Below are 16,884 nucleotides of genomic sequence, written 5' to 3'. Positions count from 1 at the left end.
GTATTATGTAAAGGAATCAGCTAAACGTCACTGTCATGTAAGCATCACAACACCATGGCATGAAATTAATATTATGAAACTAATTGCTTTATTATGTGCATTAGTTGCAGACTTTGAGCAAGCGCTTTCATTTAAGCACAAATTGTTGCACTGCAGTTACATTCATTATTTTCTTTGTGTTGATTTTCATGTTTGCTTGAACACAGTTGAAATCTGCATGCACACATTCAACAACAAAAAAAAAAAAATTCCCCATAAATGTCCAACACGTCTGGCTGCTGCTGGATTAAGGCCTCTTCAACATATAATGTGAATCCTGCTTCACCAACTCACAATTCCTAAATCACACGATTTTCTTTCAGCTCATCCCGAACTGCAGAAAGAGAAGCACAGAGAAAGTTTGTAAAGGAGCCAGCACTGGCATTAAAACATTTTTCTTTTTAGAATTTTATTTCAGTAAGTAGCATCACCTTCCTCATCATTGTTGGTCAACTCACTCCTTTGCTGCGCCTGTCACCTCACTAGCTGTCACTCATATCGGTGCCATTTAACACTTAGCTGCACTCGTCTTCCTGTTTTCTACAAGTGTTGCTGACCTCAACCCGTTATTGCTGTTCAAAAAAGCCAACAGCAGAAAAGCTAGTAGTGCTTTTGATTTTTAGTTTAAATAGAGTTTCTGAATAGTGAGAAACCTAACGTTCACCTTGCAGGAAGTTCAAACATCATCAAACAGAAACTGTTGTTTCAACAACTCTGTGAGAGTAAGTGGGTAGAAAGTCACGTTAAGACTGATACCAGCATTAAAAAGCATCTGTGCATGTTCACTATAGCAAGACAGGCTGCAGAAAACCCTGTGTTATGCAGAGGACAGTTGTCCCAGTGAACGATGTTGTGTAGAGATGAGATGAAGTAAGTGCAAACTAACTTATGTGGTTGTGTTGAAGTCCCTCGTTGCCTGTTTTTTTTTTTTTTTATGTTGTTGTTACTTCTGGTAATTAAAGCTACAGTATGTCACCTTTTCTGGAATCAAGGCCTAAAGCTTGAAGTGAATGTGTGTTTGTGTGCTGGTGGTAGAATTTCAAGTGTGTTTCTGTTTTTCTTTTTACTTGATGTCAAGCATTAGTGAAGGATAACTGATCCTTAATTTGGGGCCTCTAGACTGATTAAGTGCACTGTCCCTGCCACCACTTTGCTCTTTGAGTCTTCAAACAGAAAGATATACATCATTTGAAGATGTCTTCTTACCTCGAGCCCACCGTCGGTATGCGTATATGCACAGTATCACTACGACAATGTAGAGGTTGAACAGCAGGACAACACACACAATTGTAGGCTGAGAAGTGACAGGAGGAGGAGGAAGAGTAGGGGCTCTTACAGGCCGAGTTCTGACTGTGACAAAGTACAAGAGTGTTTTAAATAAGTGGCAACAGCAAAGTGACACAAACTCTAAAATTTAAGTTCCATTATCTATTAGTATGATGTGGGGGTTGTAACAGAGCGAAAGAACTGAGACCTGTCAGGTTGGACGGTCAGTGTGGCTGCTGGGAGAAAAAACAGGATATGAAAGACATGAATGAATCTCTATCCAGTTTTCCCTGACGTTTGGTGTTTAATGCTTGCCATGCATGAATATGTGGACTTGGTTCAGCAGCAACAAAATGCACCAAATTAGCCTACATGCATCCAGTTTCAGGCGTCTGCAGTTCACACACAGCTGCACTCAAAGAAAAACCTTCTGGCAGAGGTGTGAAGCGCTCTGCTCATGTTTGTTTGGTATTTGGAGCATGAACAGGGTGTGAAACAAGCAGATCAGAAGAACATTTTATTTCTGTTGTATCGTATTGATCACAAGTAGTTCTCTTTCCATGATTGAATATGAACGCAGGCAGATATGGATGTATAGACAAATGATTAGACAGTTGAGTCTCTTTGCAGCTTCAGCTGACTGAGCCAGTATCATCAGACAAGTTGTTCTGCAGGTTACAGCCTGCTGGCTTTTATTAAAGTAACTTATCAGCCAAACGAGAAGTGATGCTGCAGACCTGTGAAAGAGCTCATGCTGACACTTCTACCACCACAATATTAAAACAACACAGTAGCCAAGAGTGTATGATGTGGCTGATTGGTGTGAATTCAACCAGAGTTAGCAGGTATGGGTCGTGGGGAGATGAGTGTGGGTCTTGTATCTAGATTTGCAGCTGCAGGTTTACTAAACTAGACTCGTGAGTAAGTTGCGTGGACACAGAGGATTTTGCTGGTTCAACTAAATACATGAAAATGACTGGTTACAAAGAGAATAAGCTTCAATGCCATCTGCTGTTATGGAGACTGTAGGTGTGTTAAACAGAGAATTTGTGATAATATATGTTATATTATATATATTTTTTGTTATTGTCATATTTAAACATTATCAAAATAAACATCCCCCTGAGGGTGAATAGACTCGCCCAGGGGCCACATCCGGCGGTGAAAAGCAAACTCAGAACAGCGACCCTTAAAGGGTCTTTATTAATCTGAAATCTTAGAATGATGCACTTTTCAAAATTACAAATTTAAATTCAAAACTTAATGTTGAGAAAAAAAAAGATCTGCAGGGAAATCAACAAAACACAATATATAGCAGAGACACTACACACACATTTAATTGTTCATTAAAGCGACTGTATTGTGCTTAATGTAGTTTTTATATTCTATCCTGGAACTTTGCTGATACAAGATTATATGATATTGAGGTTTTAAAAGGTCACATACAGACCTTAATGTTGTTTACAGCTCCTCCGATCTTCAGACTATAAAGTTTGAGCTCCTGTGTTTTTGCCGCAAATCCAGAAGCTGCTTACAGACAGATTCATTAATATACATCAGTATCTCCCAGTCTGTGTTCTAGTAACTTCATTATCTACCATACAGTACTTAATTCGAGGCCATTGAACAAATACTCATTAACAAATCCTGTTACGACTTATACTTCACTCTCTGTGCACTAAAACTATGTATTTAATTTAAATTTAGTTAACGTTAAATATATTAATATATATATTTAAGTGAGTTAAAGTTAATTGTACAAACAGCACAATTGAATAGAAATTTGATGTCAGAACTTACTCATTTTAGTTTATTAATGTCAGTATTTAATAGTTTATATCATAAGCTGAATGCTCAGAGAGATTCAATATTCAAAAAACTTTATCTCAGGAACACACAACCAGGAAAGATCCACATCAACAGAATAACAACAGATATATGACAGAACGTTTCACTTCCCCCACCCCTTACAGAGGGGGGAGGAATTGTACAGATTGATTGCCACAGGCAGAAAGGATCTCCGGTGGTGCTCTGTGGAGCATTTAATGTTAATAAGTCTTTGGCTGAACGTGCTCCTCTGTCCAGTCAACACACTGCAGTGGGTGGGAGGGGTTGTCTAGGAGTTTGGACAGCATCCTCCTCTCTGCTACAACATATAGAGGGTTCAGCTGTAACGCACAGGGACTGACGGGGACCAAACAGGTACGAACAAAAGGATATTCATTAACAAGGGGCAGGAAACACAGGGAACTACCACAAACAAGTATCAACTAAAAGAGACCCGATAACACAGAGGATGAATACCAAAAACAAACATACAAAGTAACAACAAAAAACTACGTACTAATGTGGACAAAAAATATATAAGACAAACTAGATGTAACAAGTAACAAACAATAATCACTGCAGAAGGCAGGCCAGCCGGGAACAAAGCTAAACAACTCACAAACAAACTCACAAACGAAACCAGGGTCAAACAAACAAAGTGCAGTCCGGATTGAAAAACAAACAAACAGAGAGTCCAGGGTTATCCAAAATTACTGACAAACTGAAGACCAACTGATGAACAAACAAATGAGTCAAAAGAACCATGTGTCATGTGCAACAAACCAGCAATGAATTGAGGACTGATGGGTGTTTATAAAACAGAGGGATGCACAGGTGAAATGAGTCAGTAAGTAGTCCGGCAGTGAGTGGAGAGTGGAAAGTGGAGGAAGTCCATATATGGTGTGGCAGGAGAGGGAACAATGAACAAAAACAAAAACATAACAAACAGACAGGGGCAGAGGGAGGAACTGTAACATCAGCTCCTCCCCCAGAACAGAGCCAGCACTCCTGATCAGTTTGTTTATCCTGTTAGTGTCTGACACCTTCATGTTGTTGCCCCAGCAGACCACAGCCTGCACCTGGGGTCCTGCATGGTATGGTAGATCCCAGCCTCTATCGATCTTGTGCTCAGAGCCTGCTCCTGTGCTGCTAAGATAAGTGCCTCTGTGCTGTCTTTCAGTCCAGCTTTGTCCATCCACTGGTAGGATTTGTTGACATCAGCCACTTCTTCCATCTACCGGTGGTACATACCGTGCAGGGGTTTGTCCTTCCATGAGGGTTCCTCCTCTTCCTTCCCTTGTTCCTCTAGAGCCTGCTGCCCGAGGTATTCGCTAAGCACGCCATCGGTTCATTCATGGAGCTTAGTTGTTTCATCTTGGATCGTGGCTTTGATGCTCACTAATCCTCTGCCTCCTTCCTAAGCTTAGTGTACAGTCTCAGGGTGCTGGATTTGGGGTGAAACCCTCCGTGCATTGTAAAGAGCTTCCTCGTCTTGATTTCAGTGGCTTCCATCTCCTCTTTTGGCCAGCTTATTATGCCAGCGGGATACCTGATGACTGGGAGGGCATCAGTGTTGATCGCCCGGACTTTGTTCTTCCCATTCAGCTGACATCTCAGGACTTGCCTTACCCTTTGGAAGTACTTAGTGGTTGTCCTTTTCCTTGCGGCCTCTTAGTGGTTCCCATTTGCCTGTGGGATTCCAAGGTATTTCCTCATGCCTCAACATCTGCTATCTTCTGGTAGTTCTATCCCCTCAGTTCTGACTACCTTCCCTCTCCTTGCTACCATCCATGTAGAACATGTGCATACAAAGACTGCGAACTGAACCCAAATGTTGTAATATCTGGTATTAATATAAAAATCATGGTATAAACATCACTTTAACAACTTCTTATTTATCTGTAACATAGCAGGGGTCATTTTTCTGGACTTCTTTTCTCATAACCCTGAGCTACAGGGAAAGCAGTACTGGTGGTTGTGATGACTGTAGTGTCAAAATAAAACCAAATGTAGTGACGCCAGGAGGATCCACGGCCACTTTGAGGACAGCGGAGACAGCCGGCGCATGTGGCAGGGCATCCAGGCGATCACTAACTACAAGACAACTCCACCCGTCTGTGATAGCGATGCCTCCCTCCCAGATGTGCTGAACGACTTCTACGCCCGATTTGAGGTACAGGTAAAGAATAACACGGTAGCTAGGAAATCCACCCTGCCCTCAAATGATCAGGTACTCTGTCTCTCCACAGCCGACGTGAGGAAGACTCTACGCAGAATCAACCCACGGAAGGCTGCTGGTCCTGACAACGTTCCTGGTAGGGTCCTCAGGGAATGCGCAGATCAGCTCGTGGATGTCTTCACTGACATCTTCAACATCTCCCTGAGCAGCCTCGTTGTTCCTACATGCCTCAAGTCAACGACCATCGTGCCGGTGCCGAAGACGTCTACTGTCTCCTGCCTCAACGACTACCGCCCTGTTGCACTCACACCCATCATCATGAAGTGCTTCGAGAGGCTGGTCATGAGGCACATCAAGTCCCAGCTTCCACCCTCACTGGACCCTCTGCAGTTTGCGTATCGTCCAAACCGTTCCACGGACGATGCCATCACCACTACTCTCCACCTGGCCCTCAGCCATCTGGACAACAAAGACACATATGTTCGAATGCTGTTCATAGACTTCAGCTCAGCATTCAACACCATCATTCCCCAGCAGCTGATTGGGAAGCTGAGCCGACTGGGTCTGACCACCTCCCTCTGCAACTGGATCCTGGACTTCCTGACTGGGAGACCCCAGTCAGTCCGGATCGGGAACAGCATCTCCAGCACCACCATGCTGAGCACTGGGGCCCCACAGGGTTGTGTGCTCAGTCCACTGCTGTTCACTCTGCTGACTCACGACTGTGTAGCGATGCACAGCTCGAATCAGATCATCAAGTTCGCTGATGACACGACTGTGGTGGGTCTCATCAGCAAGAACGACGAGTCAGCATACAGAGAGGAGGTACATCAGCTCTCAGCCTGGTGCAAGGCCAACAACCTGTCTCTGAACGTTGGGAAAACTAAAGAGATGGTTGTTGACTTTAGAAGAGCAAAGAGTGACCACTCTCCACTGAACATCGATGGAGCGTCAGTGGAGATCGTCAAGAGCACCAAATTTCTTGGTGTCCATCTGGAGGAGAACCTCACCTCGTCACTCAACACCCGCTCCATCAGCAAAAAGGCCCAGCAGCGTCTCTACTTCCTGACTTGACTACATTTTACAGGGGAACCATTGAGAGCATCCTGAGCGGCTGCATCACCGCCTGGTTTGGGAACTGCACCGTTTCGGATCGCAAGGCCCTACAGCGGATAGTGAGGACAGCTGAAAAGATCATTGGAGTCTCTCTCCCCTCCATCACGGACATTTACACCACACGCTGCATCCGCAAGGCTACCTGCATTGTGGATGACCCCACCCACCCCTCACACCCAATTTTCACACTTCTGCCATCAGGGAAGAGGTTCCGGAGCATTCGGGCCCTCACAACCAGACTTTTGAACAGTTTCTTCCCCCAAGCCATCAGGGTCCTCAACACACACACAACAAACTGAACCGAGCACACACACACAGATTTGTCATGTTTCCATCTTTCAGATCATTTCCGCTACTGGTCGCTGCTGTTTTGTGTTTTGTGTTCTGTTTTTGCACTGTCTTCTGACATCTGTCTGCACTGTTTGCACTAGGTTGCACAGGATGCACTTTATGTGTTTTGCTAGGACAACTTAGCAGTCCTCAGCTCCATGTTTGTCTTGTTGCCGTTTTATGTAGCACCATGGTTCTGGAGAAACGTTGTCTCATTTCACTATGTACTGCTTCAGCTATATGTGGTTGGAATGACAATAAAGCTTCTTGACTTGACTTGACTTGACTTGACTTGACTTTAACTTGTTTGTCTTTGAGGCAGTAAGCAACACTGAGCATGACCATCTGTAGGTACTCATAATCTCTGTGCTGACCTAGTTGTTACGAACAGGGACGGGGAACCAAACGCGTACGAACAAAAGGATGTTTTATTTACAAAAGGGCAGGGGACACAAGGAACTAACAAACACTAACAAAGTATCATCATAAAACACTGTGGTAATACAGGCACAAACTCAAACCAAAACTCTAACGACAACAAACAAAGTACCAACAAAAAAACATGCACTAATGCGGACAAGAAACTAACAAACTAGATGTAGAAAGTAACAAACCAAAATCACTGCACAAGGCAGGAAAACGAGAACAAAACATACAAGGCAAACAGGACAAATTACTCAAATTCTCAAAATGCTGCATAAACGCAGACAAAACTATTCAAACGTACAAACCAAAAACAGAGGTTCCTGACGGACAAACAAACACACGAACTGATCAGATATGGAGCAAACAGGACATGAGCAGAGTAGCGTGACTGAGGGGTGCTTATAAAACAAATGGATGCGCAGGTGAAATGACTCAGTAATTAGTCCGGTGAGTGATAGTGGAGAGTAGAAGAAGTCCATACATGGGTGTGGCAGGAGGGTGAGACAGAACAAAACAAAACAAAACCCACAGACAAGGGCAGAGGGAGGAAGTGTAACACTAGTACATGTTGTACTGAGAAAGTGGATGCTGCACTCTGACTATTAGGCTTCACACTCATTAGTGTGCGTGTTCTGGCACTGTGATGTTTAATGAGAAGGACATTTCAAAATAAAACTTTAAAAGACAGAAACCCTTCTGCTCTCTTGTTGCCTTGAAAACAGCTGACTTCACCTTATTAGCCACCACCAGATGCCTCACGTTCTCACTAAGTGACATTAATGGGGTTACTGGTTCTCTCTAAGCTTGAATCACTCCAGTATCGAGAGCTGACCCACTTTGTGTTGTTTGAGAGCTATATCATTACTGTTCAATTTGAAATGTATCATTTAATTGTTGACTGTAAAATCTATCCCAATCAACTGTAATTCCTGGTTTGATTTACCGTATTTTTTACAGGGGAATTCTGTATTTTACCTAATTTAACTTTACTGCATTTTATTGTAATGTGTTATACAGTTGTACTGTGTTTATAACTGAATTAGACTGTATCTAGGTCATTAGGTCTGTTATTTTACATAGTTTACCTGTGAATAGATTTAACTAGAGCAGATTTTTTTTTTTTTATTAAATTACTGTAAATGGGTTTACAGCCTCTTAGTGGCCTCTTAGCGGTTCCCAAATTTATGTTTGTTCAACAAAAGTGACTTTCATGTTACTGCTGTCAACTCTCCATGCGGCTCTAACGGGAAGGTTATTCTTTCTTTTCAGCTCAGATTTGGTTGACAGAGACATCTTGGGTGTGTCCTGTTTATTGTCCAGTGGAGCTGTGGTCCTGTGGGACAGAACCTCCAGCAACAGTCTGCTGCTGACTCTCTTTAAATTAATATCAGAGCAGAAAAGCAGAAAAACTTTACTTTCTAGTTTTTCCTCCAACAGCAGTAATTGCATCAGACAACAGAGAATAGTAAAGTGATATCAGTTATAGTTATAGTCTGTCTCTGATTAAATAAGATAATGCTGTATAAGCACAGATTCTTTTAAGTTGATTAATCCAGGCTTTTCAATAAATAATGTATTGTTTTAGGTGCCAGATGTTTTAATCATAAGGATAATTGATGGCCAAAGAAGTGGAAATAACAAGAATTTATAATTTGGTGTCTGCAATTCTACATGTTTTTAATAATCTGTATGACATATGTAACATAACCCTTTTTACAGACGTAACTAAAGAAAGGAAGCAACCTGAAGACAAACAGCAGACAAATGCTGAAGGTAAAATGAAGATGATTCTTGTTTTGTGCTTTCCAAAGCATATTTTAATATTTAGACACAAGACACTCATGATCTCTGACCTCTGTCAGGTGTATTTTATGGGGTTTTCTAAATTATTTTATAAAGTTGTATATGTTTCCCACATAATTCAGTAAGGTCTTAAACTGACATTGTCAAATGTCTTGAGCTGTCTTCTGTTATTTAGGATTTGGCACCACATAAATCAACCTAATTGAAAATGATTTAACTACCACAATCTGCAATTAACTTTTTAAAGAAGAATAAAACAAAAGCATACAGTCTGTTGAGAGAAACCACTCAGTGGGCGTGGTCAGCATCGTGTTGAAACATTAATCAGTGCAGTAATTATCCAGTGGAAGAATTGTTTTTGTGACTGTTTTGTTTTTTCATTGTGTTGAAAGTTGCTGTTTAAGTGACACAGACCTTTGATTTGTTCGTTCTACTCATCTGAACTTAACCATCAACAGAAAAGGCAGCTTGGACGGACATGATGAAAATAACCAGTCAACACTCAAACTGGGAAATGTGAACAACACTGATAACAGCAGTAGTTGAGTATAGGTTTAACAAAGATAGGAATACACTCAGATATCTGTAAGGTATTAAAGCAGAAACAGCTGCTTCTTCTGGGAAAAATATTTTCCATCAAATAGTTGAAATAGGTTCAAATTACTACCAATGAAATTTGTGTGTGAATGAAGATTTTGAAATATTGTAGTTAAAATGCAGAAGTAGAGAATTTTGTTTTCATGTTGAAAAGTATTAAAGTGTTTTTAAACCAAAATAACAACAATCTTTAACCTTTAACTTCTTGTCTGTATTTGAAGTGAGGACATTGTTCCTTAATTTAAGAAAAATCATCATCAACAGCTACAGCATCACTGCAATGATCAGTACTCACTAAACCATTCGCAGCTGATAAATGTACGGTTTGAACCTGTTCTCATTACTGTGGTCTGATATAACCATTCACATCTTGTTACCAGTATGAAGTAAGATGCCATTCAACTTTTTGGTTTACATCCTGTGAAACACTGTTAAGGATCTGATTATCCTTATATTTTTATATTTTTATTGTAAGTGTTAACACACTGGTGCACTGATTAACAGTGTTGTTGTTACACTTTATATTGTTACGTCTCTTCAAATAACAATGTATGCACAAGAAAGTCAAATGAGACACGTTCATTATTATTATTATTATTATTATTATTATTATTATTATTATTATTATTATTATTATTATTATTATTGTTACTATACTATTACTATAGATAGATAGATATTGTTTTAAAGTACTTATTTTTCCACAAATGAACCATAACACACAAACACAAACTCTGATTGTTCTGAGGTTTGTGTCAGCGTCCGAGCAAACCCCCACCTCAGGTTGGGATTCACCTCCAGCTGGTACAGCTGTCATGATTCCAGCCTCGTTGCTGCCTGTATTTCCCCCATGCCCTTATTTTGACAACTTCCTGTTTCCTTCTCCCAGTCTGATTACTTTCACTCACCTAATTGACTACACCTTGTTTCCCCCACACTACATATACAGGCCTGCTCACCTGCCTGATAGTCTGTTCTCAACTCCCGGACACTATCCAGCGTTTCTTTTGGATTTTTCGGACTCTGCCTGCCCTGGACCCTGTCTCTTGCCTGACCCCCCTAGTGCTGTGAGTTCTGCTTATTCCCCCTGCTCACATTACCAGACCTGGACCCCTTCGAACCTGTCTGTGTGATTCCCCTCACCAGACCTGAACCTGCCTTTACGTGAGTGTTTTTCCCTCATCTGTTTTCTCCCTCTTTGTTCCTACCCTGTTTCAACTCTTTATGGACCTCCTAGTGTTTTGACCTGGATTGTCTTTTTGTTTTGGATTTTGCCTGCTGGTCTTATCTCTGAACTGCCTAACTGTGTATGACCTGGATTACCCTTGACCTCCGAGTTTAGCCTTTTGTATTTACTGTTTGGACTGCCTTGTATACCACCTCAGGCTGTTTTCCCACACGGTGTTTTGGACTTTGGATTTTGTCACATTCTGTGATTGTTTGTCATTGTACTTCTGTGATACTCTGGTTACTCTCCTGGACACTCTCCACCGTTTGTCAGTCGCCACCATTCACCACCTCCATTGTCGTCCATTTTGTTCCATGTGCTCCCCGTTGGTCGGCCATCTTGGTCGCGACGTCACTTCCGTTCAGCAATCACTTCCGGTTTCCACCCAGACCTCCACACTCATCCTGCACTGACAAGTTTCCTACAAGAACTCATGTGACTTATTTCCCTGTAGCTTTTTGTCATCAATAAAACCCTGAACTTTTCCCTGTAGTCCGTTTCATCTCTGGCCATGGGGGTCCTTCATCCAGCTCGTGACAACAGCCAAGAGTGGTAATGAAGAGTGTACTGCCAAGTAGCGTGTGTGTGTGTGTGTGTGTGTGTGTGTGTGTGTGTGTTTTAGTTTATATTGCAGCATATTGATATTTCCTCTCCAGGTGTCTGACACCAGTAATATATCTGGAAACAAATATGTCCATAATAATCGAGCAGACTACTGCGACTGTTTCCCGTTCAGTACCATGACACAAGGCATGTGTCTTTGACTGTGCCTCAGACACACTCCTGGAGAGTAAAGTCTGTGCATTGTTTGCACAATTTATTCTATAAACTCAATGATGTGGTCATTTTTATTTCCTACCATTTGCAGCTACAGCTGTGCTGTATCCTGTGTTCTGACACATGTTGATCACTCATCATGACAAACTTTACATTTCTGTAGGTGTGTGGATTTAATGTTGTCTGCTCATTGTATGTCTATAGATGTTAGAATGGGAGAGTCTACCGTTAAACTTGACTGGTGCACATTCTTCTTTGTGCCGCCTCCACCCACAGTAACTGTAAAAAAAACATATTTTAAAATGTGGTTAAATGTTTATTAATTTGATTATTGCAAACATATCAGAATCAATCAGGTTTCACAAACAGAAAAATACAGTGAAGAAGCAAATATAACAATGAAAGTAAGGCAATAAAACATCTGATGAAAGCGAGGAACGTAGAAAACAATGTTGTGTGGTATGCAGATAATAAAACGCATACATCATCAGGCTTATTGACGATATTTAAACACAATTTGTCTGATGGAGGAATAACGTAACAAGTTTTCAGTTGCATGCTTCAGCCCGTCGAATGATTAGTAGGAACCATGTAAAAATTACTTCAGCTTAAGCATCACACATTTGCATGAGATAATAAAAATACTGTAAAGTAATATAAAATGTAAAAATAATAAAAACAAAATAGACTGTGGTTTTTTCTTTCTCCTCGTCGTTCTTCTTTTTCTTCGTCCAATCACAAAACACCATCCATCATTCTGATCTGAGAGGACTAAAAGCTCTTTGAGCTGCAGAACAGAAAATAATAGAAAATGTTTTCTCAGTGGAGTATTTACAGTTTTATACAATCTTCATTCATTTTCCAAACTGTTTTAAACAACGAGCACAGCAGGGAAAGTAAATGGTGTCTTGGTGTTTTACTTTTGATCTCATTTGGAGTTTCAGACTTGGACCTGACAAGTATTAAACAAAATAAACCTCAGTTCCTGTCATTTTATTTAATATTTTATTTTATATTCACAACAGATGAAGTAACACAACTACAAAGACTAAATGGATTTACAGTTTGCTGAATGCTTGTATGTTGACATCTTGTTCACTATCTCTACCTGACATGATGTTGACTCTGATTATTCACAGAAGGTCAATAGAATAGAATAGTTTTTTCAGGGGTGTTTTTACCTGGAGCCCATCTTTGGTACTTAAATATAAACACGATTACAATGACAGCGTACAGGAGGAGCAGCAGGATGATAAACACCATCTTAAAAGACACAGGAGGAGGTGGAGGAGGAGTGTTCCCGACACTTTTAGGCTCAGAGCAGCCTGTGGGGAAGAAAACAAGTACTCTAGTCCAGGTTTGTTTTACACATTCTCAAATGTGACAATTATGGCAAAAAATAAATAAGAAATAGAATCAAAGATCTATGTTACCTTCTGCACAAGAATCTAAAAACTATTTTGTGATGTGTTGTCATGCGATGTGCTTTACTGGACACTAACTTCCTGTCAGTGTCACAACTGAGAGCGTTTCTCATTATAAACTCATAGGTGTAAACAAGTGAAGAAGTAAAATGCAGTAAACATCTTCAGGCAGCTTCAAGTATTTGAAGAAGTTAATTCACGTGTTCAAATTTGCTCTGAGTTACATATTTTAAGACAAATACTTAAATTTGATTGGTGATTTTCCTCTGAAGTTTACTGAAAGGCTCTGATGATCACACATCTACTGTTTGTTCTAATCAGAACATCACCTGTCACAGTCAGCCAACTCTCTGCCGACTCTCCTTTTGTGGGGTGTTGACACTTGTAGGTACCTTCGTTAAACTTAGACACTGACGGAAAGAACATCTTTCCTTCAGTGTTGGTCCCGACGAAGACGCCGTCTTTAAAGAAGGTAGCTCTGAACTGTGACGTTGAATACATTGCATGTCTTTGCTTGTATGAACAACGAAGAGTCACTTCATCGCCCTCTCTTGCAGGACGTGCAGGACTCTCCAGGATCACGTCACCAGCTGAAATACAGAGAAACCACAGACCTCTGGTCATACGTTTTTATATTTAAATAAACCAACAAGCACAGTGATTTAGGAACCCAATGTTTTGTGGACTGTACAAAAACCGTATATGTAGAAAACACTGACCTATTTTAATTTACTTCTTTTGGCAGAACAACATACTTATCATCAGAAGACTACTGTCACCATCAGGTAACATTGAAACTAGATTGTTGGAGCTATTGTGCAGAATGTTTTGTTGCATCATACACACTTGAACACATTATTATTATTATAGGTGTTTCTTTTAGAATTGTGTTGCTGTTGTGGTATTTAAAGGTGTCGGAACAACAGCACTGCAAGCTTACTGTTGACTGTGATGTTGAGGACGTTGCTGCGCTCCCCTCTCTCTGACTCACACCAGTAAACTCCAGTGTCGGCTGCATAGACACTGCGAATCACGCAGAAGGAGCCATTGGAGCGACCCCAGTCAACTGCACATGACAGGAAAAATCCCGTTGAGGTGTTTCTCTTCACGGTCCAGCCGCTGAACTCTCCCGGCACTGTACAGTTCAGAGTGAGGGCCTCAGAGCTAAAGAACTGAGACCTGTCAGGCTGGACGGTCAGTGTGGCTGCTGGGAGATAAAACAGGACATGACGGACATGAATAAAGCTCTATTCATTTGGTGTTTAATGCTTGCTGTGCATGAGTATGTGGACTTGGTTCAGCACCAAAATACTCATATTATTTGTGTCTGCATCATAAATATTTGCCTACATGCAACCAGTTTCAGGTATCGTCAGTTCACGCACAGCTGCACTCAAAGAAAAACCTTGTTGCAGAGTTGTGAAGCGCTCAGCTCAAGGAGCATGAACAGGGTGTGAAACAAACAGATATGAACATTTTATTTCTGTTGTATCATATTGATTCGCGAGTATTTTCTTTTTCCACCCAACGTAGGTAGATATGGATGTATGGACAGATGATGAGACAGTTGAGTCTCTTTGCAGCTGCAGCTGACTGAGCCAGTATCATCAGACAAGTCGATCTGCAGGTTACAGCATGTTGGCTTTTGTTAAAGTGACTTATCAGCCAAACAAGAAGTGATGCTGCAGACCTGTGAAAGAGCTCCTGCTGACGCTTCTACCACCACAATATTAAAACAACACAGTAGCCAAGAGTGTATGATGTGGCTGTGTGAATTCAACCACAGTTAGCAGGTATGGGTCGTGGGGGATGAGTGTGGGTCTTGTATCTAGATTTGCAGCTGCAGGTTTACTAAACTAGACTCGTGAGTAAGTTGCGTGGACACGGAGGATTTTGCTGGTTCAACTAAATACATGCAAATGATTGGTGACAAAGAGAATAGCTTCAGTGCCGTCTTCTGTTTTGGAGACTGTAGGTGAGTTAAACAGAGAATTTGTGATAATATATGTTATATTATATTTTGTTTATTGTTATCATCACAAACATCCCCCTGAGGGTGAACAGACTCACCCAGGCGCCACATCTGGCGGTGAAACACTAACTCACCACTGTGACCCTTAAAGGGTCTTTATTAATCTGAAATCCTAGAAAGATGCATTTGCACTTTTCTAAATTACAAATTTAAATTCAAACCTTAATGTTTAGAAAAACAGATCTGCTGGGAAATCGACATAACACAATCATTGCCCGTCAGGCTGATCACAGATATATAGATACAGCTGATTTCCACTTCACTTCACTACATTAAATAGCGTAAGATTTAAAAGAAATCAAGACACTGAAGAGTAGGTGAAACAAAAAAGTATATTCTCTTACACATTAGCAGGCAGATAGATGCAATCTCCATCGTGTGCTGATGCTGATGTCTCTGTTTGACAGAATCATTCAGTTTTTATACCCACATCCGGTGCAGAGACACTACTTGCTACCAGCAACTTCTCGTCCTGGGGTTTATTTAACTGTTAGTTCATTAAAGTGACCGTATTGTTCTTAATGTAGTTTTTATATTCTATCTGTGCACTTTGTTGATACGGGATTATATGATATTCAGGTTTTAAAAGTTCACATACAGACCTTAATGCCTTTTACTGCAACAGCTCCACCGGTTTTGAGACTATAAAATTTGAGCTTCTGTGTTTTTGGTGCAAATCCACAAGCTGCTTCCACACAGATTCATTAATATACAGCAGTATCTCCCAGTCTGTGTTCTAGTAACTTAATTATCTACCAGTAATAGATACTCGATACTGCAGTACTTTATTAAGAGCTATTGAATAAATACTATTATTAAAATACTCATTAACAATCCTGTTAAGACTATAACTTTATTCTCTGTGCACTAGAACTGTGTATTTAATTTTACATTATTTCAAGTTTGTTGTCCAAACAGAACAAAATGAAAAACATATGAAAATAACAGTTTTAGCAACAAAGTCAGAGAGGCCAGACTGAGATGGTTTGGACGTGTTCAGAGGAGGGATAGTGAATATATTGGTACAAGGATGTTGGAGATGGAGCTGCCAGGCAGGAGGGCAAGAGGACGACCAAGGAGGAGATATATGGATGTGTTAACAGAGGACATGAGGTTGACTAGTGTGAGGGTAGAAGATGCCCATGACAGAGTGAGGTGGAAAAGGATGATTCGCTGTGGCGACCCCTGATGGGAAAAGCCGAAAGAGAAGAAGAAGAGTTTTAAATAACACAAACAAAAGAATCCGCAAAGAGATTCAAGATTCAAAAAACTTTATCAATCCCAGAGGGAAACTGTTTTCCCTTATTACAGTTATTATTACATAGAAAGGAAACCACAACCAGGAAAGATCCAACACCAACACATATACTAACACAATGACATCAACATAGAAAACTCAATATATATACAGAATATGTGCGATGGATGAGAATAGATATATAGATCTGTAAAATAGATAGAATATTTATAGTCTAGGGTGGAATGACAACAGATATTTGACAGAAAGTTTCACTTCCACCACCCCTTATAGAGGGCGGAGGAATTGTACAGATTGATGGCCATAGGTAGAAAGGACCTCCTTTGGTGTTCTGTGGAGCATTTAATGTTTCTAAGTCTCTGGCTAAATGTGCTCCTCTGTCCAGCCAACTAACTGTGCGGTGGGTGGGAGGCATTGTTCAGGACTGAGAGGAGTTTGGACAACATCCTCCTCTCAGCTACAACATGTAGAGGATCCAGCTCCACCCCCAGAACAGAGCCAGCCCTCCTGATCAGTTTGTTCAGCCTGTTAGTGTCTGCCACCTTCATGTTGCTGCCCAACAGACCACAGCATAGAAGATGA

General features: G+C 40.9%; 1 protein-coding gene across 1 annotated transcript; it reads right to left on the bottom strand.

The window, feature by feature from the left end:
* Window positions 1-338: 338 nt before the first annotated feature.
* On the bottom strand, window positions 339-15,419 carry LOC117153002 (low affinity immunoglobulin gamma Fc region receptor III-like). Its single transcript, XM_033326534.1, has 6 exons — window positions 15,389-15,419; window positions 13,953-14,219; window positions 13,342-13,602; window positions 12,770-12,913; window positions 1,246-1,389; window positions 339-373 (listed from the first exon to the last, which is right to left on the bottom strand). Exons 1-6 carry the CDS (start codon window positions 15,417-15,419, stop codon window positions 339-341), a joined length of 882 nt encoding a protein of 293 aa, XP_033182425.1.
* Between the last annotated feature and the right edge of the window lie 1,465 nt (window positions 15,420-16,884).

The sequence above is a fragment of the Anabas testudineus genome, chromosome 18 (genome assembly GCF_900324465.2).
Source record: "Anabas testudineus chromosome 18, fAnaTes1.2, whole genome shotgun sequence".
In the NCBI taxonomy this organism is placed as follows: Eukaryota; Metazoa; Chordata; class Actinopteri; order Anabantiformes; family Anabantidae; genus Anabas; species Anabas testudineus.
This window is presented reverse-complemented; position numbering and strand designations above follow the sequence as displayed.

Coding starts and splice junctions, on each gene's coding strand:
- LOC117153002 (XM_033326534.1), bottom strand. CDS start 15,419: ATGGAGATTGCATCTATCTGCCTGCTAATGT. Junction 1,390..12,769: donor GTACCAAAGATGGGCTCCAG/GTAAAAACACCC, acceptor ACTTTGTCACAG/TCAGAACTCGGCCTGTAAGA. Junction 374..1,245: donor ATACCGACGGTGGGCTCGAG/GTAAGAAGACAT, acceptor CTCTTTCTGCAG/TTCGGGATGAGCTGAAAGAA.